Below are 25,156 nucleotides of genomic sequence, written 5' to 3'. Positions count from 1 at the left end.
AAGTGAGCCGCAATGGGCCGGTGCGCGCCAATCCGATGCCGTGAACCAGGAACGTCTTCCAGGTCTCCCACGTGGGTGCAGGGTCCCAAAGCTTTGGGCCGTCCTCGACTGCTTTCCCAGGCCACAAGCAGGGAGCTGGATGGGAAGTGGAGCTGCCGGGATTAGAACCGGTGCCCATATGGGATCCCGGGGCTTTCAAGGCGAGGACTTTAGCCGCTAGGCCACGCTGCCGGGCCCCAGATTGTATTTGTTTTAGTAAGATGTACTTAGTTTTGGTTGAAAGACAAGTTTTCAGAGAGTAAGAGAAGCAGAAAGATCTGCCATCTGCCGGTTCACACCCCCAAATGACTACAAAGGCGAAAGCTGAGTCAATCTGCAACCAGGAGCCAGGAGCTTCTTCCAGGATTCTCACAAGGGTCCTGGGACCAAAGGAGTTGAGCCATCCTCCATTGCTTTCCCAGGCCATAAGCAGGGAGCTGGGAGGGAAGTGAAGCTGCTGGGACTAGAACCAGTACCCATATGGGATGCCAGTGCTTGCAGGTAGAAGATTAACCTGTTGAGTCACTGTGCTGGCCCCTAAAATGGACTTTATAGGGCAACTATGCATACATAGCTTTACATTAGTTCACATTCCATAATAGTTTTGAGGAGAAGTCATTGTGTATGTGCCTTCATATCTCTAGTGACAAGATAGTAACAATACAACAATAAAAACATTACCTACATCTAAGGGCCATTGCTGCGGTGCAGTGAGTAAAGCTGTGAGTCGTAGCACTGGCATCTCACATGGGTGCCACTTCGAGCCCCAGCTGTTCTACTTCCAATCCAGTTCCATGACAATGTGTTTGGGAGGGTAGCGGAGGATGGCCCAAGTGTGTGGCGCTTCTGCACCCACGTGGGAAATCCAGAAGTTTCAGACTCCTGATGTTGGCCAGTGATTGTAACAATCTGGGAAGTCAACCAGTAGATGGAAGATTCTCTCTCTGTCTCTCTCTTTCTCTTTTTCTCTCACTCTGTGTGTGTGTGTATAGCTCTTCAAATAGTCTTTAAAAATATACACATTTATTGAGCAATTTTTAGCATTTTATTGCAAATTAAAGACTCCACCAAGGAACGTTTACATATAACATTTTATTTCTTCCCACATTAATATGGGGGATAAATTACCATTTGCATCCATACAGATGGAGAAAAATAAAATAAAGAGGACGCAACAACTTTGACAAGAATACCAGGTAAGTAGCTGATCCATCTAGATGGATCCCAGTAATATCCCATTCCAAATTTCACAAACTTAATCATTCTATTACACTATCTCGTGATCAATTTCTGAAATTGTCAGTGATCATTAAAGTACTTTTTAAAATTATTTTTAACTCTTGGCTAGGCATATCATCAAGACTACCTTTTATACACAATAGTGTTTCCTGCATTTTGGGGAAGGTATGTGTAGCAGTACTAGCCTCATCCAGGTGCCCTCCTCACTGAATTTATCCTTTGCAAATGGGAGAATCAGTATTTCCATTCTATAATGACACCCAAGAGTCCCACACAAGTCTTCACCATATTTAAGACAATGGTGAACTCCAAATTCCGCCAAGTCCCATCAGTTTCTCTTTTAAACATTACTTCAGACTTCACAGTTTATCACACTAGAATATATGCTACTCTTTTTCAGAAAAAAAAATATATATTTGTATCTTGCTAGAAAACTGAAGAATTCTTCAGAGTGGATAGGTAGAATTCACTTTTGTTTCGGGATGTGAGACAAACTGATATCGTTCGAGCTTAAAAATAATTCAGCATTATTGGCGGTTGTGCAGTTTCATAAAAGAGAATTCCACATTTAACAGAAAAATAGCCTAGAAAATAACTTCTGTGTGTGATGATCTAGGAAAGCCAACTTAAAATGCAGTACCATAATACAGAGGCTAAATCCTGGTTTGTCTGAGTCTTGACTGTAATTCTGTCTTCCTTCCAGTGTGTGGAGAAATGGGTATGACCGGAGAAGTGTAGTTGCTCCTTTTGTGAAACACTCAAGAACAGTTTCCTGCACCTGCCTGCCACAGTAGTTTTGAGAGAATCTGAGACCTGAAACTGCCATAGTTATCTTTCTTCCATTTCAGGTAAGATGACTTGCTGAGAATGGAAGGAACAAGAAAGAAAATTCTAGAATCATTAGTGATGTCCCTGGCCCACCGACCTGAGCAACCCTGGAAATGCCCTATATTGCAGCTATCTGCTATGCTTTTTGCCACAAGCAGTTAAAATAGAGCCAATTTGATTGGGTTTCTTTTCATTAGTAGCAGGTAGCACCATCATTGAAATATTCCTGCCAAATATTTTCTCTATTTCAAAAAATTTGGTATCCTGGATCTCCAATGAAATGAGACAAATAATTTGTTCATCTCAGGAGACAAAGCCACAGTAGAAGCTGTAATCCTGTGACCAAACATCAGAGAGGATTATTGATTTACTGTATTCCTATAGAGTAATCTGCTTTCCACCAAGAATATATAACAGAATTCAAAACCAAACACGTATAAAATAAACTTAGAGTCTGTCTGAATGCAAAATATGAGACATCTCTGATGATGGAGACATTGTATTCAAATCATTATATTTTGAACACATTTCTAAATTAATGGCCTATTTGCAGTTTGATCTGCATTTGAAACTTTTTAGATAGAATAGCAGAGCCCTTCATCTTATTAACTAATTTATTCGTCTTTCTCTGAAAACTTTCCAACTCCTTTAAAATAGTGTATTATTCAAATCTGTGGAATTCAAAATTATACATGGATTTGTAGTTGCAGTCACACAAGGTTTTATTTTTTTTTAAAGATTTATTTTATTTTCATTACAAAGTCAGATATACTGAGAAGCGGAGAGATAGAGAGGAAGTGGAGCTGCCGGGGTTAGAACCAGCGGCCATATGGGATCAAGGCAAGGACCTTAGCCACTAGGCCACGCTGCCGAGCCCACAAGGTTTTAAATAAGGGTCTTTTTCTACCCTCATTTACTTCCCATCAAATTTGTTCCAGATGCAATAGTATATTTTTTGGTGTTATGCATTACCTTCATAAACTTTGGATTCACTTTTATCTGAATTTTTTTAATTTACAAGTAAAAATTGCCCACATTTAAGGTATACAATATGATGCTTTGATACATGCATGCATTGTGGAGTGACTATGTCCAGTCACTTAACATACCCCTTGTCTCCCATATTTAGATACAAATAACTATGACAGTGCTGGGGTGTGATCCTCCCTCTTTCTTTTCTGCTACTTCTGGCCCTTGAGGCTGTGTGAAGCAGATGTGTTTTCACTTCATGTTTATTTTGAGACAAATACTTTTAATAAAATGATGTGGCACAGGCAAAATGAGATGCAGAGGAAGCAGAAGGGTTGGAGACAAAGGGGATCAGGAATACTGACAGGAAGGCCCTGCCATCAGTCCTGGGGTTCCAGGTCCAGGGCAGAGGATGAGGGAGCTAACAGGGAGGGCATCTTTGTGGAGTCGCTGACCAGGAGGGAGTCTGTCCTGAGAAGAATGAGATCCACCAAGGAAACCTCACGGACTGAGGGTCTTCCTGGAGTGTCGCCATCTTCATGTCACCTCAGGAATACTGCAGATGACAGAGAAAAGTGTTATCTTCTAACTCTGAAAATGGCCTATTTCTCCCTTCTCAAGAACTCGGTCCCTCCATAAGGAGTAAAAAGGAAAACCTGAAGCCTTCCCAGGCAAGGCTGTCTCGGAGCACAAGCCTTTACCAAAGTAGCGAGAGCATCGTCAGTGCAAACTGCCTCTTCAGATGTCTCAATCCGTTGTCTTCCCAGCGCTGCTGTCTCCTGTCCTGTACCCAGGCTATCTGCTCAGGGTAAACTGACCCTATCTCTAGAGAAGACCTAAGAACCTCACTTATCGACCAAAGCCCACAGTCTTTTGGAAAAGAGAGAGGAAGGGTGTGCTTAAATGGCAATGAAGCAAAATACATTCCCAGATACAATGTCCCCAGCTCCAGATCTGTTTCCTGGGATTTCTCCAATATTATCCAGGGTAGAGAGGAGAGTAGGAACCGTCAATCATGGAATCGATTTCATTACTTTAGTGGCTTTGCTGTCATTTCCTGAGACTCCACACTGAAGACCTCCAAGCTTGCTCATCTTCCTCTCACATCCATGATCATTCACTCCTGGGTTCTGCCCTAGTAACAACCATGAACTGTAGATTCTGCATTCCCAAGACATTTGAGGACCGCTAAGGAATGTAAGATTTTATATAGGCCCACTGGTTTATAAATAATTAATCTGAACAAAGCCAAATTTCTTCCTGCAGAAAAGGCTAGAAGATTCTTCACAACCAACATGTCCTCACCGTTCTGAGTCCTGAAGTAGATGAACAGCCCCAGTCCCTGGAAGAGCAACCCCAGCACCAAACCCGTGATCCCAATCAGCACCTTGGCCTGTGCGGATCCAGACTGAGCCCCTGAGGGAAGAAGGGAATGTGGTCATTTTTACTAAATACAACTTCTACAAAGAGTTTTGGAGTTCAGATCTTTGAGATTTAAATATAATTGCCTGTCGCTTCTCGGCCTTTTGGCTAAGATCAAGTGTAAATATAATTGCCCAAAATACAACGTTCCTAACTTAGACATTGTGGCAGAGCTTTTAAAATGAGCAAGAAATATGAACTAGAAGCTTTTAAAAGAGCTAGCCTTGCCTGGGGGGTGAGGGGATAATATAAAACTCAGAGAGCAGCTATAATCATTAGGCATGGAAAACATTCACATATCAGAGTCTCAAGATTACAGCTGGCATGTGAACTCTGAGATAGCATCGTGGAGTGGAAGCTTGTCCAGGTGGCAGATATTATGGAAGGCAGAGCTGAGACCGGAGGCCTCTCCAACAGGAAGCCCCTGTCATGTCCTTCTTCTCAGATCTCAGTGATCACCAGAGCAGGAGAACCAGAAACACAAGCCCAGCCCCAGAGGCAGGGATGGGAGGCCTAGAGCCAGGGATAACCATGACCTGACAGGCATAGCCACTCCCCAGGAGTAAAGGTGTCTGTAGCAATTATCACAGGATTAACCCAAGTAATCTGTGCTAAACCAAAGAGAGCATGGAACAGATGAAAATATTGTGCCAGGAAAGAAGTTAGACACTTAGGGACAAACACAAATCCCTTCCAGGTGGGAGAGGTTCATGGGTCAGGAAGCTACTCACTCCATTCCACAATGATTGGGCTGCTCACGCTCGGGTGCTCCACATGGCAGCTGTAAACCTCTCCACTCTCAGGAACTGTCTCCAGCATCACCAGGGTCTGGAACGTCCAGTCTCCATTCCGGATCAGGCCTGTGGACACCACTCCAGCCTCCTCTTCCTCCTCATTGCGGAACCATCGCACCTGGATGCTGCCTGGGTAGAAGCCACTCACTGCGCACACCAAGAGGTTGTGGTGCTGCAAGGGTTGGGTCTTGGCAGGGTACACAGTCACCTGTGGCACAACTGGAAGACACAGGGAGAAGGGATCAGGGAGGCAGGCACAGGAGTTCTCCTTGGAGGCTCCTTCTGCCTCTGTCCACACCCATGATCCAGGCTCAGGCAGGCTTCCCTCAAAGCTGTTAGAGTTGGGAATATCCAGGAAAATTGTGTTCACTTGGATTCCCCAGTTTGGAGAAAATTTTCATTATGGAATTATTTGCTGATTTCTAAAAGCATATACCATATTCACTTAAAGTGCCATTTTGATGTTATACTGTATTCAAGTTCAATCTCTAACTCCTGCTTTTGCCATGATTCTTACAGTTCACACCTACACACAGGTGTAACAACTCCAATTACCCTCAGGGTTTTGTGAGACTTTATGCACCTACAGTATGTAAATCTGTAACTAACATTTACCCTTCAGTATGCGTCAAGTATTTATTTTCCTCATTTGCTCTTAGAGCAAATAGGATCCAAGCAACACAGCCAATGTGGAGAGAGCGGGCTCAATGGGAAGAGCACGGCGACCCAGGAGTGCTGTCCTGATGCACACACACCCTTGGGCACAGGAGATGGTGCAGCCTGAGCAGCAGGGACAGAGGCGGTGCTCTTAGGCTGTGAGCTGAGCCCCAGTTACAGCAATCCTGAGGAGAGGGAAAGGAGCCTGGGTCCTCACAGGCTAACACATGGATACATGCACACACAGGTGAACAACCCCTTTCCTTTGCAGCATATGTGCAGCTGTTTTGAAAATCATTCCTAATTAACAACTTTCTAAACTAATATTTGGGATCAAGACAGGATCCAGGATTCATTAAGATGAGTTCTTGATATCTTGACCATCCCTGACATTGTCAGTCTAAACAAACACACTTTTTTTAACGGGTAGAGACTAGGAGAGAACTTCTTCACAATCACAAAATGGCAAATTTGAGACTGGTGATAAATTCTTATGAATGATGTTCATTAAAATATTTAATTTCTTAGCATAGAGAGTAACTAGTAGAGCCAAGACATAAACTAAAGAAAATACTGTACCAAATGTCAACAAACTGTTAATAATCTTACTTTACAGAGAACCAATAAAAAGCTGGGAAAAACCGTGAAGGTAGGAGGTAACTGATTATTGAGCAAGCAGTCATGAAAACTCACCTAATAACTACCAAAAAAAAGTTCAAGAAGCTTAGAAAGTGAAGACAGAAATTTTAAAATAAAAACCATACAACTTTTTAGAGTATGGTTAGCCCTGTGTATACACAGGTGTAGTCCACAGAAACTCAAACAACCAGGCTAAGAAAAACATTCAGAAAAAAAAAATATTGGGGGCTTTTGTTCTTGATGTTATTTCCAAACAATACTCAGTTATGACTATTCACATAATATTTACTGTGTACTAGGTATTATGTGTGTGTGTCATTAAGAGATGATTTGTGCATGCGTGAGGGTGTAAGTTATATGCAAATATTGTGACATCTTATACAAGAAAATTGGCATCCTGGGATTTTTATGTCTTCCAGATTCCTGGAAATACACTCCTCAGAGACTAGGAACAGGTGTATTGGCGATACTGATGAGAAAATCTAGCAGAGGAATGGGCGGTCAAGTGTGTTACACCTGTACAAAGAAGTAAGCTGCAACTACCTAAATACTATAACTGTGATAAACATAGTAACATCACTATGTAAAACTGTCATTCAAAACCACCTTCATAATCACTTCAACCGTGTAAAATTACAGACAAGAAGAAAGATAGCAGGAAGTTTACACCTAAAATAGGTCTGGAAAGGTCAAAAGGTTAGGTGCTGTAAAGGTTCAAAAGTTCATTCACAAAAACACACACTGGTACTTTCTCTCTGCGACATCCAGGGCAGACAGCAACCTGCACTTTGTTTTCAATGGTTTCAGTGTGAGACGAGCGTCTTCCCATCCTGCAAACACTCGCTTCTCTCATTTGCCCTCCCATAATCCTCTGGAAACTCCCAAACACAGGTATTGAAAACATCCCCTCTGCACATCCCGCAGACCCAGCCCAGGTGCGTCTCTATCTCCCAGTGCTGCTTGGGCACTGTCTCCCCTTTGCACTCTCCTCTCCCTCCTAACAAGTCCTGCCAACCCTCCCACGCAGCCATCCCCTCACGCACAGGTGTCCGCGTGCTCCCCACACAGCATCCCTCGCAGCACACAGGTGCACTCACCTCGCCGCGGTACCGCGAAGGTCTCCACAACTTCGTAGTTAAATCTGCACCGGTCCACCGCCGCCCGCGCCCGCTGCAGGAATTCCTTCTGCCGGTTCCAGTAGGCGGCCGACTGCCTACCCAGCTCAGTGACCGCGCGGAACTCCCCCACGTCACTGTCAAAGCGCGCGTACTCTTCGTGGTTAAAGACAACTTTGATTATGAACCGCACCTGCTGCGTCCCATTGTAGAAGTAACACTCGCCTTTCACCTGCTCCAGGAAATGAGCTGTGGGGATATATAAGATCGGATTACAAGGGCTTCCCGGGACACTAGGGCTCCCCAAGCGCAGCCAGAGGTGGGGGGAACTCCAAAGGACAAGAGAAACCCCCATAAACCGAAGCTATTTGCGATTCACACATAAATGTATGTGTGTTAGGAAACATGCATGCATAAATACAAACATAGCATACATATACCATACATATGGATATTTAAAAAACGGAGTTCATTTTTAATTGCAAATGTCACAAAAAGGTTAAAACAACTGACCTTGTGGTTAAAGGTGAGAGAATAAGCAGAAGCATCTAACACTATTAATAGAATTTCTGTAGAAGTCTGAGGCATTTTGCTGAAAAATATTTGTGGCAATCATCACTATTAATACCTTAGAAAGGTAAATTTTTGAAAGACGAGTGAAATCATGATCAACAGCCCACGAAACACTGGACAACATTGCATAAGGTCAAAAAAGAAAAAAAAAAAGATATTCATTGTGCATTGATCCAGCAACACAGTGGTGGAATTTTGCAACTGTTTCTTTATCCTGCTGATTAGCTCGTTTTGTAACAAATCAAGGTCAAATAAAACATGAAAGACTAACTTGAAGGTGAGCATCTGTACAACATGAGTCTAAACGTTTTTGTTTTTAATTGAAAAGGAAGATTCACAGAGAGAAGGAGAGAGGGAGGGAAAAATTGTCTGTGGGATGGTCCACTCCTCAAGGAGCCACAACGGCTGATGCTGAGTCAATCCGAAACCAAGAGCCAGTTGCGACCTCCAGGTCTTGCACGAGGGTGCAGGGGCCCAAAGCTTTGGGCCATTCAGCACTGCTTTCCAGGCACAAGCAGGGAGCTAGATGGGAAGTGGAGCAACTGGGATTAGAACCCATGATGATATGGGATCCCAGTGCATGCAAGGCAAGGATTTAGCCACCAAGCCATCATGCTGAGTCCAAGAGCTTACATGATTTAGAATCAGCTAGAAAGCTTAAAAACTACTGGATAGTTTTCTTAAGAAAAATGTGCTACAATGTCTTCTGTATTTATTTCATTACTTCACTGACCATTTCTATAGTGAAAATATTCTGGATCACTATTTATATCACTAGCATGAATACTCATAGGAGTGTAAACACATTTATACATTTAATCCTAGACCCTTTAACTCACTGAGCAATTATTTGGGAAATGTACTATCATCCTTATAAAAGTCAAAATCCCCATTTCTAAACCCCATCTGTCCTCAAGAGTGCCAGAAATATAATTGCAGCTCTTGATATATTGTAAGATGTCACTAATGACAGTGTAACGTAATGATTTGGATACAGAAGAAGGGAAAGGGAAGAGAAAAAGGATGCAAGTGGAGGATGCTGGAGCAATCAGGTGCAAGATGATGACAGGTGGAGCCAAGGCAAGTAACCTGCTACCTGGAAGGTGGCAGCCAGAGTGGAGAGACCCTCTGAAGACAGTATCAGTGGGCTCTGTGAATGGGTGGGATGGCTAAAGTTTAAAATAAACATTCAGTGTGACAGATGCTATTCCTAATGCTTTACACATCATCTCTGAACCCTCCGATCAGATGTATCTTCCTCATTACAGTAGAAGCCACTGAAGCATGGAGGGCTAAAAAGATTTGAATACAGTCCCATAGTTAATGATAGTTCAAAAGAGTATTACACATGGTTGTGAAGGTCTGCATATAAAACTTGATGAATATAATTGCATGCATATTTTCTGTTTTCTGCCATAGCTGTTGTGCAAGTTTTCTTCAATAGAAATTATGAGAAACCTCAGTTTATAAATCTCATTGGTTTCTCTCAGGCATCATTCCAATTTTAAGGAAGCAGCCAACTATATATACCACACTGCTCTTGAAACGTTCTCAGGCGTTTTGTTGTATTTTTAGCTACTTATCTTGTGTTATCACCCCTCACCATCTCAACTTCTCCCAAATGGTAATATAGTCAATATCCCAGTGTTGTGTCAGAATTCTACTAATTTTACTGGACATTTTATCCTGAATTTAACTTTTCTGTTTTATCTCTAGGATATTAGGATATGTTTTTTTGAAAATGAAGCATATAACACATATGAACTAAAACAGCACCTCACATATGTAGTATGTTACTGAAAGTATGAGTCTGGATCCTTTAGTTAATTTTATTGCCTTAGCAAGCAGTCACTTGCCATAAAAGTTTCTCACAGCTTCTCCTTTAGATTGCTTCAGTGGTCCACTACTTATTTATAGCAACAGACTGCAGCCACAGTCATTTCATTCCTTTTCAACTACCCCAACGAATTTGTTTTCTAACTGACAGTTTCCAGCTGTCGATACTCAACAAGTTACCATGCTCATGCACATGTGGGACTCTCATCTCTGTGGACAAGACCTTTCACAGTGGGGAAACTAGAAGAGAATGACAGCATCCAAAAGATAGTTTACAGGAGTGAATAGATATCCAGACCACAAAACCCCCTCCATTCTGGGAAACTGATGGCAGAGAGCAATGAATTCTGGATCAGAGAAGATCTACCATATTTTCTCCAAGTTTCCTAAATCCCTTCTTGACAGACAAGGTAAACAAAATAAATAAACACGTGAACTTGCTGTTCATGGTAACATTTATGCCACCACTGGGGTTAGCACTGTTAGTACATGCTCTCATTTTGCTTGTGTGACGACCATCACCAGCCATCTGGCCACGTAAGGATCTCTGTGGCAAATGGAAACACACATTGCTCAGTAAAGTTTCTATTTCAGATAAGTTATTGTGGTTTATCTGAAAATCCAATCCAATTGAACATACATTTTATTTGGCAACTCTAAGATAGGAGAGCAGTTAATGTGGAACAAGCATTCATAATGGTGTGTGTGGCATGTGAACCCCTCTGGAACTTTTAAATGATAAAAACTCAAGAGACTAAAATTTCTTTTCTGTGAAGGAGCCATCAGCCCTTGTAGTTCTCCTCTACCTGAAGATAGATGGATGATAAAGAGAGAGAGAGAGAGAGAGAGAGAGAGAGAGAGAGAGAGAGAGAGAGATACTGGTACATTGGCACATGTGTTAATCAAAGACCCAATTTAGCTTTTTTCACTACTTACCAATGGTGATTCAAAGACTTTCCCCTGTCAACATTCCCACCAAACTAAAGTCTTTTTGTTCTTTATTTGTTGAGAAACACACCAGAGAGAAGGAGAGAGAGAATCTTATAGCCACAGATCCACTACCACAATGCTTGCAATAACCAGGGATAGATCAACACAAAGTCAGCAAACAGAAACTCTATCCTGGTCTCCCATGTGAAAGATAGGGACCCAAATACGTGAGTCACTGTTTGTCGCCTTCCAATATGGGAATTCACAGGAAGCCAGAATGAAAACAGAGTTCTAAGGACTCAAATCCAGCACACAATATGGGAGGCAGGCAGTCCAAGGGGCAGCTTAAACTACTGTTCCACAATACCTAACCCTTCCCACAGGGTTATTACTGGTGAAACTAAATAGTGATTCTTCCCAGTGTTGATCACATAATACCCAATAATCCTAGTACTATATTAATCACAATATAATTCTATTATTTAACAAGAATAATCTTCATAATTTTTATTAATTTTATCAGACTTTCATTTTGAACACAGAAGGATAGCAATATCAGTTTACATATAATAGTGAAATATACTCAAGCTCAACCCAGAAGAGTAGGTGGACACAGAGGGGGAGGCTATATATACTATGCTCCATACTGTATTATGAGCTTGAGAATTAACTATTCCACACTGGGTATTTGAACTTATATTTGAGTTGTAAATTTCAAAGGCATACATATCTTTGAAATTTACAACTCAAATACATTTCTAATTCAGTACATATAAAAAATGCAATCTTACATTGAGATTTATAGACCTGATACATGTTAACTGTAAGTTTTATAATGCTATATACTGACAGAGTTCTAATTTGTTCCTTATTTCATCCTCATCCCCTTGATGACTGGTGCATCACAGGTCACTAAGAAATAGTGACCACGTGGGTTCAAGACTTTGCGCAACCAGTCACATCAGAGCCCTTCAGTGTTCCTTGCCAAACACTAAACTGGTTCTTTCTGGTACTCTAGTATTTCTTCTTTTGGGACTCCTTTCTCTTTTCCTTAGTTTAGCTGGCCTCCTGACCTCAAAGCATGGTCCATTCTTGAGTCAGGCCTAATGTCTTCACTTCTCCATCTCCTTCCTCTCCTTTAGGCACTCAAACATAGTTTACATGTGGGATATTCAACTGAATCTGCAAACTCTAATTTCGTCAAACACCAACACTCAGTTTCCTGAGCTCTTGTTTCATACACCTGATGGTGAGAGTTTCCACAATTAGCTATCGGTGCTGTTAGAAAAAGGTTACTTTCTTTTATTTCCATGTACCACACACTCTTGATTTTCAATAGTAAACCTTTGTGTTCTTTGATGGCCTTTGGGCCTCTTCACAGCATAAAGTCTATTTCCATATGCAACGTCTTCACTTTCCTGAAGTTTATCCAGCATATATCCTTCCGGTGTTGACATCACTCTGAACTTCAGTCTCATATTCTATTGACCTCTTGATCGCTCCACATAAATGCCTAAAAATCACCTCAGACTAAAATAAAACTTTATTTCTATCCACCTGCATTCTCCCTCATTCTTCCATAGCTCAGTAAACAGGACTACCATCCAACTCTTAAATGAAAGAAAACTCTTGGTAATAAGTTTGACTAAATCTGTAAACAAGTCAGACAAAAGCATATTCAAAATTGGTTTCCCGTCACATTGTCAATGTCACTACCACTACTGCATCCTATCATGCACTTGTCTTCCCTGGAGCTTCCTACACATACATGCTCATTCTGTCTCCTCATGTGAGCCTGAGTAATTATTTGTATGTTGTTTTTAAAAAGTTGACTATTAATGGCCTCTTTACAATGCTACAGTAGCCTCCCGTATCTGTTTAAATAACCTCAAATTTCTTGTTGTGGCTCTCAGGACCAACCATGATTTGGCTTCTAACTTCCTTTACAAGCAACCCCAACCTCAACCATTCCACCCATGGGACCACTTTTCTCATTTCACTTCAGCCACTCCGGCTTTCTTTCTATCCCTTAAGTACAGTGTATTTCTGTATATATTCCCACCATTCTTTTCTTTGTTCTCCCTAAGACACATATATCCATGGGATCGCCACCTGGCTGTCTTCTCTTTCTTCATGCCTCTTTAGTCACACCAGCCAAAAGTGGATGAATCCGAACCTGCCTGTCCCAACACCTGATATCATTTTCTCACAGGATTTCTTGCTCTCTGAATCTGCCTTCCTTGTTTTGTGTTTATTAGACTATTGTCTGTCTCCTGTTACTGGTTGTGCTCCCTCAGAGCTGGAATCTTTTCTACCTTATTAAGGTAGAATGCTTTTGAGCATAGAATGGAACCCCATGCTTAATATTTGTCCAAAAAAAATCTGTGTTTTAAATGAACAAGCTAGTAGTCTGGGAATGAATCATTGTGGAGATTCTGGAAACAAGAAAAGGCCAAAGTTCCATCAGTAATCTATTCTGACAATACATTATATCCTTTACATTTCTGGTGAAGAAGTAAGACAAAGTTTTCCTTTTATTTCTTCTACTCAACACAAAGTCTTCCTTTTCTTCCTTCTACTCAGATTCTCCTGGATAACCAAAAGTGGTTTTATGAAAGTTAGAAATTTTTTTTAAATTTCGTCTCTTACAGGCCTTTTACTGTGTTAAGGATCTGCGCAAATTTGGGGGATTTTCACTAATGTAATAACCTAGTTTGTGAAATAATAGGGAAATGTTCAAGGTTAGAGGGAACTAGCCCTAATTAAGGATAGCAAGAGGGCATGCGTAATGAGCCCATGAAAATGGCACAGCACTCCAGTAAGCCAGAGTCCCCTTGATTTACTTACTGACATTCAGCACTGTGAGATGTTAGCAATCTTCATATTCTCCGTACCTCCTAGTTCAAACATGTGAAATTACTGACAACTGGCTATTTTTATTAAAAATAGAATTGTGTATATCTTATCATATACTAGTTGAATCTCTTTTTGTGACTTCCAGTCAGAAAAACAGTAGATATGGAACTATTACAAAAAGTAGGAGGGATTCTAGAAAGACCCAAAGATATTTGTGATGAATTAAACCTGTGCCAGGTTTTCAGAGGATGACTTCAGTTCTTTAAGGCACTAAATGATGCCTAACAGGCATTCTTTAACTACTGGACATTTCACATAGTGAGGGCCTCTGAGGGTCCCTGGTAGCAGGACTGCCCCCATAGAGAAGGAAGGAACGCCAACCTCACCATTCTGTCCAGGAACCTCCAGGGCAGGGACACAGGCTTCATAATCAGTTTAGGTAGATAAGAAAGGCGATGCTAGAGCCTGGCCCTTGCTGTCTCCTCACACTGGAGAGGGCGGCACCACACGTCCCAGTGCAAACAAAACATAGAATCTTCTATGAGTCCTTCAAATCCTTGTGATTTCCTCTGGAATTTTAAAAGGTACCCTCTTCCTGTGACAACATAATAAAGGAAAGTGCAACATGAGGATGTTTTAATATCTCTATTTCTAAATGTCCCCAAGACCCTGAGGGAATGTGGTATGAGGCTGGAGATTTGTCAGAGGAAAATTGAGAAGAAACGGCCCCACTGAGGACACAGTTCGTCATATTCCTTTTGATGATTTAGTATCCATCTAAAGGAGACGTACAATCACCAAAGAAATTATTCCTTTATTCGGGGGGCATTGCCTGGACACAATGATAAAATGAACTGCACTCCTTCCATCCCTCACCAGCTCAGAACCCAGGTGTGCACTTACGTTGGAGGTCCCTGGCCACAGTTAGGGGCAGGATCAGCAGCATCAATGACGCTGTCACAGCTGTCACACTGGAGCCTCCGTGCAGCCACAGACACGGCATGCTGGAGAGCAGGAGGGAGCAGGCAGGTTTCACCTGAGGGTAACTCTCACCTGCCTCCGCTCACAGCCCACACTTGAGGAACCCAGGCAGTCATTGCTTTGTTGCTGCATTGGGTAACCTCGGTGCTGAGGAGTCAATCAGCACCAGAGAAAAACAGCATCATCAGTTGCTTGTCAGAGAATCAGCATGAAGGTCCTCATCTGCAACTTGCATTGTCTTCATTACATCAGTTATATTAATTTGCGATCCTTAGGATTGGGTCCAAGTAGGAAGTGAAACCCTGTAACTGAGGCCCTGAAGCAACCCAACTCTTAGCTCAGCGGTGTGTTCCCAAGTTTAAGCCTTGTGGGAGCATTCATGTGTCAGCTGAGGTAAGTATTGTTCAGACAGCGGTAAGTACGAGGCTGTTAAGGGGTAAAGAGGTGGAGGGAAGATGATCTCAGGTCAGGAAATCATGAATCTTCTAATTATTGCATAACGTTGTTACAGATTTGGGAGTAATTCCTTAACCTCTCACAGGTTAATAAAGGATATTTCAGGTGTTTCAATACTGGAAAATGCTGTGAATTTGAAGATCCTTAAGAAGCAGCAACCCCAAGAACTGATGATGTGACAAAATGAGGGCTGCTGGTTACAGCAATGAGCCTCTTTACAGTCAGGTGACGGATAAGAGCTATGGTCGGTCAGTAACTGCACCTGAGTGGAAAGGTGTTTCGTGTGTGTCACAGTGCTATCAGTTAGCATAGCAGTCCCTCTAGAGCAAGTGTAGGCCGAGGACTTAGAGGACACAATCTGTGTGGAGTGGGGGATCCTAGGGTGCCTGTGTGTAGCACTGAACCCAACACAGCAAGGCCAGGGCAGAGTCAAGTCATGCAGGAACTCAAGGTCAGCTTTTGATACAACAGCTCTGCTTCACGGTGATGAACGTTGTAAGTGAACAAGGGTTCATTCCTTAAGTCACATTTCCCATTATGATTTCCTCATTTTATTGAGAATATGATCCTTTCCAATTTTGTTTTTCTTACATTATCCCACAATTAAAAAAAATTGTTAATGAATGCGTAGTATAATATTCAGGAACTAAATATCTGGCAGCTAGGTGAGTTTGGGAGGGGTTCGGGCCTTGGGATTCGGGGGCAACTGCCGCTCCTCACAGTGTGGCGGCTGTGGGGGGTGCCCCTGCCGGGTCGGACCCAATGCTGGGGGCTCACGCCAAAGACACTGCTGCAAGGCAGTGAACGAGTCCTCGGCCTCATCCAGGACCCAAGAGAGCTCATTCCTCGGGTAAGTGCGCCATGAGGGAACTTGGGAACTGGCTTAAAATTCCTAGCTCCACCCAGCTGCTAATATCTGGCAGCTAGGTGAGTTTGGGAGGGGTTCGGGCCTTGGGATTCGGGGGCAACTGCCGCTCCTCACAGTGTGGCGGCTGTGGGGGGTGCCCCTGCTGGGTCGGACCCAATGCTGGGGGCTCACGCCAAAGACACTGCTGCAAGGCAGTGAACGAGTCCTCGGCCTCATCCAGGACCCAAGAGAGCTCATTCCTCAGGGTAAGTGCGCCATGAGGGGACTTGGGAACTGGCTTAAAATTCCTAGCTCCACCCAGCTGCTAATATCTGGCAGCTAGGTGAGTTTGGGAGGGGTTCGGGCCTTGGGATTCGGGGGCAACTTCCGCTCCTCACAGTGTGGCGGCTGTGGGGGGTGCCCCTGCTGGGTCGGACCCAATGCTGGGGGCTCACACCAAAGACACTGCTGCAAGGTAGTGAACGAGTCCTCGGCCTCATCCAGGACCCAAGAGAGCTCATTCCTCAGGGTAAGTGCGCCATGAGGGAACTTGGGAACTGGCTTAAAATTCCTAGCTCCACCCAGCTGCTAATATCTGGCAGCTAGGTGAGTTTGGGAGGGGTTCGGGCCTTGGGATTCGGGGGCAACTGCCGCTCCTCACAGTGTGGCGGCTGTGGGGGGTGCCCCTGCCGGGTCGGACCCAATGCTGGGGGCTCACGCCAAAGACACTGCTGCAAGGCAGTGAACGAGTCCTCGGCCTCATCCAGGACCCAAGAGAGCTCATTCCTCAGGGTAAGTGCGCCATGAGGGAACTTGGGAACTGGCTTAAAATTCCTAGCTCCACCCAGCTGCTAATATCTGGCAGCTAGGTGAGTTTGGGAGGGGTTCGGGCCTTGGGATTCGGGGGCAACTGCTGCTCCTCACAGTGTGGCGGCTGTGGGGGGTGCCCCTGCTGGGTCGGACCCAATGCTGGGGGCTCACGCCAAAGACACTGCTGCAAGGCAGTGAACGAATCCTTGGCCTCATCCAGGGCGGCCAGTGCACCATGTGGTGCCAGGCTTTGCCTTCTGGCCGCCCAGCCGGGAAGCTCTGGGGTAATGGATGTCCGAATTGCTGCTTAGATAGCTCTAGGGTGACCCCACTGTTTCTGGGTTCTGAGTCAATCCTAAAGATTCCCAACGCCAGTGGCTCTTTTATTGGAGAACTTCTAATCACTCAATAATGCTGAGCTTTGAACACCTATAATGCCGAAGATAACCCCCAGATTGTCTAGCAGGATATTTTTTTGCCTGACATGATGTTGGTTAAGGAGACTGGTCACATTAGGCAGGTCCATAATTTTAACTAGCACTCTAGAACCTTATCCTGGGGTGGACTCTGTGCAGGATGTGTGGGCCACACCCTGTAGAAAGTTTGGCCCCACTGGTAAACCTAAATTTTAGGTGGTTATGGACTGAGCTAGGTGTGAGCAAGGAGCCTGCCATGAATCACAGGTAAAGGGATCCGCCATAGACTGGACTGGGCAAGGCAGCAGCACCCAAATGTGCATCCTGAATAGGTTGTGGGGTGGGCCGGGCTGCAACATTCACCAGCTCATACAAGGCCAAATGGGAGGCCAGAGTACACCGGGTACTGGCCTAAAAACCAATGGCATGTATGTAAACTGGGTTTGGGAGTGGATCAAGTGGAGGTACTTGGGAAGCTCCCCTGGCGAGTCATAGCTCGCTCTCGCTGGTGAACACGCCGTCCAGATCTGGGGGTTGGACAAGCAGGGCATAGTAGCTCCAAAATGTGTAAATTGGTAATGGAACGTAATGTACTGGGCAGGACTGAGCAAACCTTTGTTTACAAGCAAAACTAGAAACCAGCATGGAACACAGGTCATACCGAGCTAGGCTCTTGCACCTACTGGTCCTCAGAGCAACCACAGGCAGGTGCATGATTTACAGCTAGGAACAAGCCCAATCGGGGAGGTAACGGGACACCCTAACTAGGTTGAGGTTCCCACCAAGGGGCGTATGTGCTAGAATTGGGGTTGCGTTCTATCTAGGAAACAGTTGCAGTCACCCGAGGCACTAGTGTGGGCTGGGATTGGATGCACCAGGCCAGTTCAGACCCCAACACCATCTGGTGTCATGGAGAACCAGGGGGTAGATGTGGGACTGACTAGGCTGGGTCTCAACCCCCTACTGAGCCATGCGTGAGCTGTATGTGGGTATGGACGAGCCATGGCCGAGCTGAAACATCCAACAACAAGAACCAGAATGGGGTGAAAGCCAGCCAGAAAAAGCCACTGTCCCTGCTAGGACAGGATGTGAACTGAGTTGGGTTGGCTCAAGGACCCCCTGGCATGCGCAAAACCTGCCATTGGGAGGGGTTCTGATGGAGGAGCCTGGGCAACTCCTCTGGCAGGACACAGTCCCTGCAGGTAAGCGCAAGAAGCATGATAGGAAACAGTCCAGAATAGGCCACGGAAAGTTTCCCACTGGCACACATTCAGCATGGGTCAGGAGCAGACCAGGCTGAATCAGTCCATATCACCCACTGGCAAATCCGATCACCAGATCAGAGTGTGGGATGAGCCGGGTTTGGTCGCGACAAAACCAGTACACATTATGGAATGCCAGGGCGTGGTTGTCTGTACTGGATATGAATGCAGCACCCAACCAGCACACGTGAGATCCAGGAAGGAAGGGAGGGGCAGAACTGGCGGGGGGATTAAGGGGCTGGTTCCCTCGCCAGACAGCTACTCCCACTGGAGAGCGTGGGCTGGGATAGAGACAGACTAGACTATGCAAGGCTACAACACCTGTGCGCTGCATGTGGAATAGATCAGGGAAAAGCCAGGCTGGGCTGATTATTCCTGCTGGTGCAAGCATAAATTAGAGTGGGTGAGGGATGTTTGGGCATAGCCGCAGAAGCTGGCACTGGGGACTAATTCTGTCAAGTCAAATCACAGAACCACCTAAAGAGTGCATAAACCGGGACAGAGAGACCTGGGAGGGAAAAAGTGGGTTCCCCCTTCTTGGGTCACTAGTCCCGTGGGAGGGCATGAAAACTAGGATGGGGGCTGGGATGGCTAGATAGAGAGGCACTCAACAACACCCATAAGGGCTGGATGGTTGAGTTGGTTAGATAGAACTAAGCTTTAATACCCATTGACAAGTGCCAGAGCCAAATAGGATGGGGGACAGACTGGTCTTCTGCTACACATACTGGCAAACCGGGGGCAGGCCGGGTGAGGGTTATCGTGGGTCGCCCCAACTAGGCTGCAGCTCCCAGTGGTTAGTGTGAGGGCCGAGTACGTGCTGGGCAGAACCAGACTGGACTGCAACACCCATTGGTTCCAGTGCAACTCGGGACTGAAAACAGAACCAACACAGCAATTGCAACCACCAGCTGATCGGGGTGATGGACTGTGCCGGGCCCTGTGCTTGCTAGAACATGCAAGAAACTAGTCTGGGAATACCTCAAAGTTTCTTTGGAGATCTCCCCAATCGAACTGCTGGACTCAGAACTCTAATCAAGAAAAGACAGAAGACAGAGCAGATCAATCATTCATCTCAGCTACATGTTAGCAGCGAAAAATGGGGCAAACGGAGACTTTATGATGGACCATATCAATCAGTGGACGACCTCATCGAGCGAAACTGGCAGCGATTCATAACTGGAGAACTATTAACACCACTCAAGCACATATCTCAGAGCATGCCCCACATCCGGGACTTGGGGTGGGCGGGAAACCGGGTGGGGCTTCTCCCTCAATATCCTCCTTTACCTCAGATACAAGATGGAAACAATATGGACATAATAGTATTGCCCACTTCCCTATCCCCCTGAACCTTTTTTTTTTCTTTTTCTTTCTTTAACTGTAATTAACTATGAAAAGATTGTCAACAACAACACAATAAAATAGATTATAAAAAAAAAATTCAAGAATTAGAGTACTATGGTCAAACTGCAAATTATATCATTTGATATAACCATATATTTTAAAACATGTTTCTACATAGACACAATCAATACAGATTTTGTTAACATAATTGTAAGGTCTCAGATTTAGAATAGCATTCATAGGACAGCTTATACTTAGCAATCTTTTACTACAGTTCTGATGAGGAGTTATTGCTTAGGTGCCTCATATTTCTAACGACACCATCGTCACCATACTGTAATAAAAATAGCTAAAATTTATTGAGCAAATTTTAAGCATTTGATTTCATTCTCTAAATTTCAGTATTTCAGGATTTTTAAACGTAATGTTTTTATCTAGTTCTAACATGAGTTTGGGAGATCAGTACTCTAAGCTTCCCTCCAGATTGAGAGAAAAACTGGAGGAAAAGATAATAACCAAGGCACACCAGATTAAGCGCAGTTATGTGTAACTTCAAACCACACCACACTTCCTAACTCAACTTCAAAAGACAGCAATTACTGTTACATTAAATTAGCTTAGCATTTTAATTCGTGCATCACTACATTTCAAGTTATTTGGGAATTTATGCAGCAATGTTAATTCTTTCAAGAAAGTCCCTTTATCAGTATTTCTATCCTCATCTGGAAAAGCAGAAATTGGTATTTAGCTTATGTAATTCCACATGTTGCCTCCTCACAACAGTGGTTTTAAAACTCCTCAAGTATAATCATTTGTTCTGTCAAACACTATCAGGTTTTTCAACATACTTTAGTAAAATTTCATCATACCAAAATAGAACAGAAGCACTGACACTTCTTTTGGAGAGATACATTTCTCTTTATGTAGAAAGTTCAAATTTCTCACAGAGACTGAGTGGAATTCACTGTGTCCCTGGATGTGAGAAGAAAATGTGTCTCCAGAGTTCAACTATAACTCAGCCCAATTGGCAGCTGTGCAGTCACGGTCAGAAGAACTCACATTTCACTTAACACAGAGAAAAAATAACCTTCTCAGAAACTCTGATGTGTGATAATCTAGGAAAAACAATCTACTGTTTATGTTAGTAAAAGAGGACAAATTACTAAACAAATAAAAAATATTCTACATCACGAATACACTGAAATACAGTTAAAGAGAACACAATCAAAATTTGGTCCTATAAATGTGACACATAAATTACAAACCAAATTTATTTTTTCTTTAAAGAAAATGGCCAGACCATACATTGGAATGTGGATAATTTCTTCAATAAGTGGTGCTGACAAAACCATATGGAAATTTCTCAGAGATCTGAAAATAGATCTACCATATAATCAAGCCATCCCACTCCTGGAAATTACCTCAATGCAGTGAAGTCAGCATATGAGAGTCATCTTTTTTTTTTTTTTTTTTTTTTTTATAATCTATTTTATTGTGTTGTTGACAATCTTTACATAGTTAATTACAGTTAAAGAAAGAAAAAGAAAAGAAAAAAAAAATGGTTCAGGGGGATAGGGAAGTGGGTAATACTATTATGTCCACATTGTTTCCATCTTGTATCTGAGGTAAAGGGGGATATTGAGGGGGAAGCCCCCCAGGTTTATTGCCATTCGATTCACAATAGATAAAATGTGGAATCAATCCAGGTACCTGTCAATGAATGATTGGACAAGGAAAATGTAGTATATGTACACTATGAAATACTACTCAGTCATAAAAAGAATAAACTCATGTCTTTTGCAACAAAATAAATGCAACTGGAAAGCATTATGGTTAATGAAATAAGCCAGTCTCAAAAAGATAAATATGTTTTCTCTGATAAGTGGCAGCTAGTCTAGAATAGAAAAATATATGGAACAATCATCTTGTGATATGATTGCCGTTTTTATTCTGTGTTTATACTCCTGTGGAACTGTGATCTTCCTACTTTTTTACCTGCTGAATGTTATGCTTAGTGATTAATTAAACCTATGAATATAAAATGGATTAAAATTATGTCTTTGCAAAACCTGATGTGGAGAGGGAGGGGAACTAGGGATACTGTGAGGAACAGGGGAGTGCAGAAAGTGTAGTTGTCTGCTTGGAACTGTAGCTATAAAATATTTAAGATATTTTGTATTAATGTAAAAATCTGTGTAGAACACAGATGTTCTTCAACAGGTGAATGAACAAAGTGCTGTACAAAATAAACAACATAATCTGTGCACTGAATTCATCTGGAATGCAGGTTGCTGTCTGTGCCTATTAAATGCTGTCCGCGGGACTCTGCACAGGTTCAACAGACACAGCAAGGTGAGACTGTCCTTCACCCCTATGGCAGCTGATGTTACCTCCAAGCTCATCCATCATCTCTAAAATTGACAATAGTACAGTAACAGAAGATTTTCTCAGCTGAAAAGCCTCATATAAAAGGAGGCAGAGCATCTGTAGCTATGAAGTAGAAAGTTGTCCTTCTGTCTGAGGTAGAAAGTTGTCCTTCTGTGTTGTCTTCAATTCAGTTTCCTGCCTCAGACAAGAAACTCAGAAGATCATGCATTTTTGTGATATCTGTTATAAATTAACTGATCCAAAAGTAATTGGGTCTAAATCTTATATTTGCAAATAGCAGATACAGCAAGCCTGAAAGGAAACAGTCACAAAACTCAGACCCGGTTGTTGCCATTAAACATTATAGCACATTCCCTGAGAAGCAGCCATGAGACACACCCACTGGCCTGAAAGAGCTGCCTGGGAAAGGCACATGAACACCTTTGACAGAATCAACAACTGGTCTAAACTTAAAAATCTATTAATAAACTTGCATTAAACAGTTATTTTCTCAACTAAAAGAAAAACAAATGTCCTTTGGCATAAGTCTAGCTCAGTGATGAGATATTTAACACTTCTCCCTAGTTAACTGTAACTTAGAGGTATTGACATGAAAAATGACAAGGAAAATAAAATAGCAGGAAAATGCAAATAACAGGCAATATGCAACTACTATACTAGAAATTGTCAGTGGGAAAAATTTCTAAACTTAAATGAAGAAAAATGTCTGATTTGTACATTATAGGGATAAATATTTTAACAACGTCAGTTCTCTCTGAATTAGTCTACTTCACTAAAAAATGACATGGACAATTATGGCAAAAGTTTAAATTTTCCTGCTTATTTTGCTTCCTTCCTATTTGTTTCTGTTTCCTTTTACACAGATGGGGAAATCATCATGCTGAATTAAAATGTATAGGTAAATGATAAAACCTTAGATTAGTAAAGGAATAATTTGAAAAATAACAACAAAACTGGAGGAAATTCAACCATAGGTAACAAGACTTTCTACCAAGTATCACTAAAAGTAAAATAGCATCAGATGTGGGCAAATTTGGCAGAAGAGCAGAACAGAAACTTTACATGCCTATTCACAAATACAATATTTTGATTTATGTAAGCAGTTCATTCACACCAAGGGTAAAAGGATTGTCTTTGCAAGAAAGCCCACTAGGTATTTGGATACGCATGAAGAAATCTAGCGTGACATTTGCTTAAAGACAAATTCAGTTCCAGATGGGTTGAAATCACTTAGTAAAATGTAACCCTGAAGCAAAGTATACCTTTAAGTTTATTTGAAGAATGCTTTTAGAGAGCCACAAATTCTGTATCAAAAGTAAAATTATGTAGATGAGTGTCTTTTGTGTCAATGTTGAAGAATCGTGTGTGATAGATTAAGGAAGTTTACAAATTATTTTCTGTTTACCTTAGTAGATAGAGTGCATTTTCCTGGTTCTTAAATACAGCCTGACTACCTCATTTGTTCAACATAATGTGTTAGAAATGATGCCTGACGAAACCCGACCTTCATCCAAAGAAATCCTGCCATTTTTATTTTCCCTTTTTGGACAACATACTTCTGGGACCATGAGAGCTTGAATAAGACCATTGCCTCCATTGCTCTTGAGACCACAGAGACCACTTAGAGACATTCTAACCAGAGTGAAAATGCCCCAGTATCCCAGTTGAGTCTCTTTGAGGACCTCAGCCTCAGCTACCCTCCACAGCAAGCAGAACTCCAGTGAGAGCCACCAGGATGAGCTGTATGTGTAGGATCTAATCCTAACCGGAAGTCCTGTATCATCTAAGCTAATCAGAAGGGAAAATCAACTCAATCTCTTGTCATTCACAAAATCCAAATGTCATCTTTGAAGTTGATCATCATTTCACACATTTCACAGTGTTGAATACAGAAGTTTATTATCATGATGAGTTTATCAGCATTTCTATTAGGATCTGAATTTTTTTGCATTATTCCAAATACTGATACAATAATTTATACCCCCATCCTAATCCTTGGACACCCACAAATGTGCTTTCTATGTCTATTAATTTACTTTTCTAAACATGTAAATGGAATTATATGCCACACAGCCTTTTCATAGTCTTTTCCCCTTACTGTTATGTTTTTGAAGTCGGGTCATTTCCATGACATGTATTACAAAATGGTCCTTGTTATTGCTGAATAGTATTTAAATGTACTTGTATGGTAATTTTTTTTTTACAAATTTGCTAGTAGATGAACACAGGGATTGTTTCCATTGTTGGTGGCTACAATGGCTAATGTTGCTATAAACAAGCGTACATGATGCTTCATGAAGATCTATGTCTTACTTTTCTCTTGGGTTTTCTACAGAGTATAATTACTAAGTCATTTGACAAATGTCCCTTAAAATTGCCAAATTTTTTCCAAAGTAATTATAACTTTTTATACTCCCCCACCAATAATGTAGTAATATTTAGGAATATTTCTGTTCTCATTGTGGTGTAACAATTTAAGCCTCTGCTTGGCCAAGCACCAGTTGTTGAAGACATTTGGGGAGTGAACAGGTAGATGGAAGATTTCTCTCTGGCTCTTACTCTCCCTTTCCTTATCCCTTTTCATCTTTGTCTCTACATTTCAAATAAATTTAACAAAGCATTCCTGCTACACATTTTAATTGGTGCTAAAAATTTCACACCATAGGTCTCAAACAAAATGTGACAAATCATTCATTCATCTCAGGGAACATGTAAGAGAACAGTTGTGGTCAAAGAGCAGACAGGACTATCA

The 25,156-nt window shown here is 42.4% G+C and overlaps 1 protein-coding gene across 1 annotated transcript; it reads right to left on the bottom strand.

Moving 5' to 3' along the window:
• Window positions 1-3,576: 3,576 nt before the first annotated feature.
• On the bottom strand, window positions 3,577-14,914 carry LOC101533271 (HLA class II histocompatibility antigen, DRB1 beta chain-like). Its single transcript, XM_058664962.1, has 5 exons — window positions 14,801-14,914; window positions 7,685-7,951; window positions 5,229-5,510; window positions 4,381-4,491; window positions 3,577-3,631 (listed from the first exon to the last, which is right to left on the bottom strand). The coding sequence occupies exons 1-5, from the start codon at window positions 14,898-14,900 to the stop codon at window positions 3,618-3,620; spliced, it is 774 nt and encodes a 257-aa protein (XP_058520945.1). The 5' UTR covers window positions 14,901-14,914; the 3' UTR covers window positions 3,577-3,617.
• Between the last annotated feature and the right edge of the window lie 10,242 nt (window positions 14,915-25,156).

Source organism: Ochotona princeps, chromosome 1, assembly GCF_030435755.1.
Source record: "Ochotona princeps isolate mOchPri1 chromosome 1, mOchPri1.hap1, whole genome shotgun sequence".
Lineage (NCBI taxonomy): Eukaryota > Metazoa > Chordata > Mammalia > Lagomorpha > Ochotonidae > Ochotona > Ochotona princeps.
This window is presented reverse-complemented; position numbering and strand designations above follow the sequence as displayed.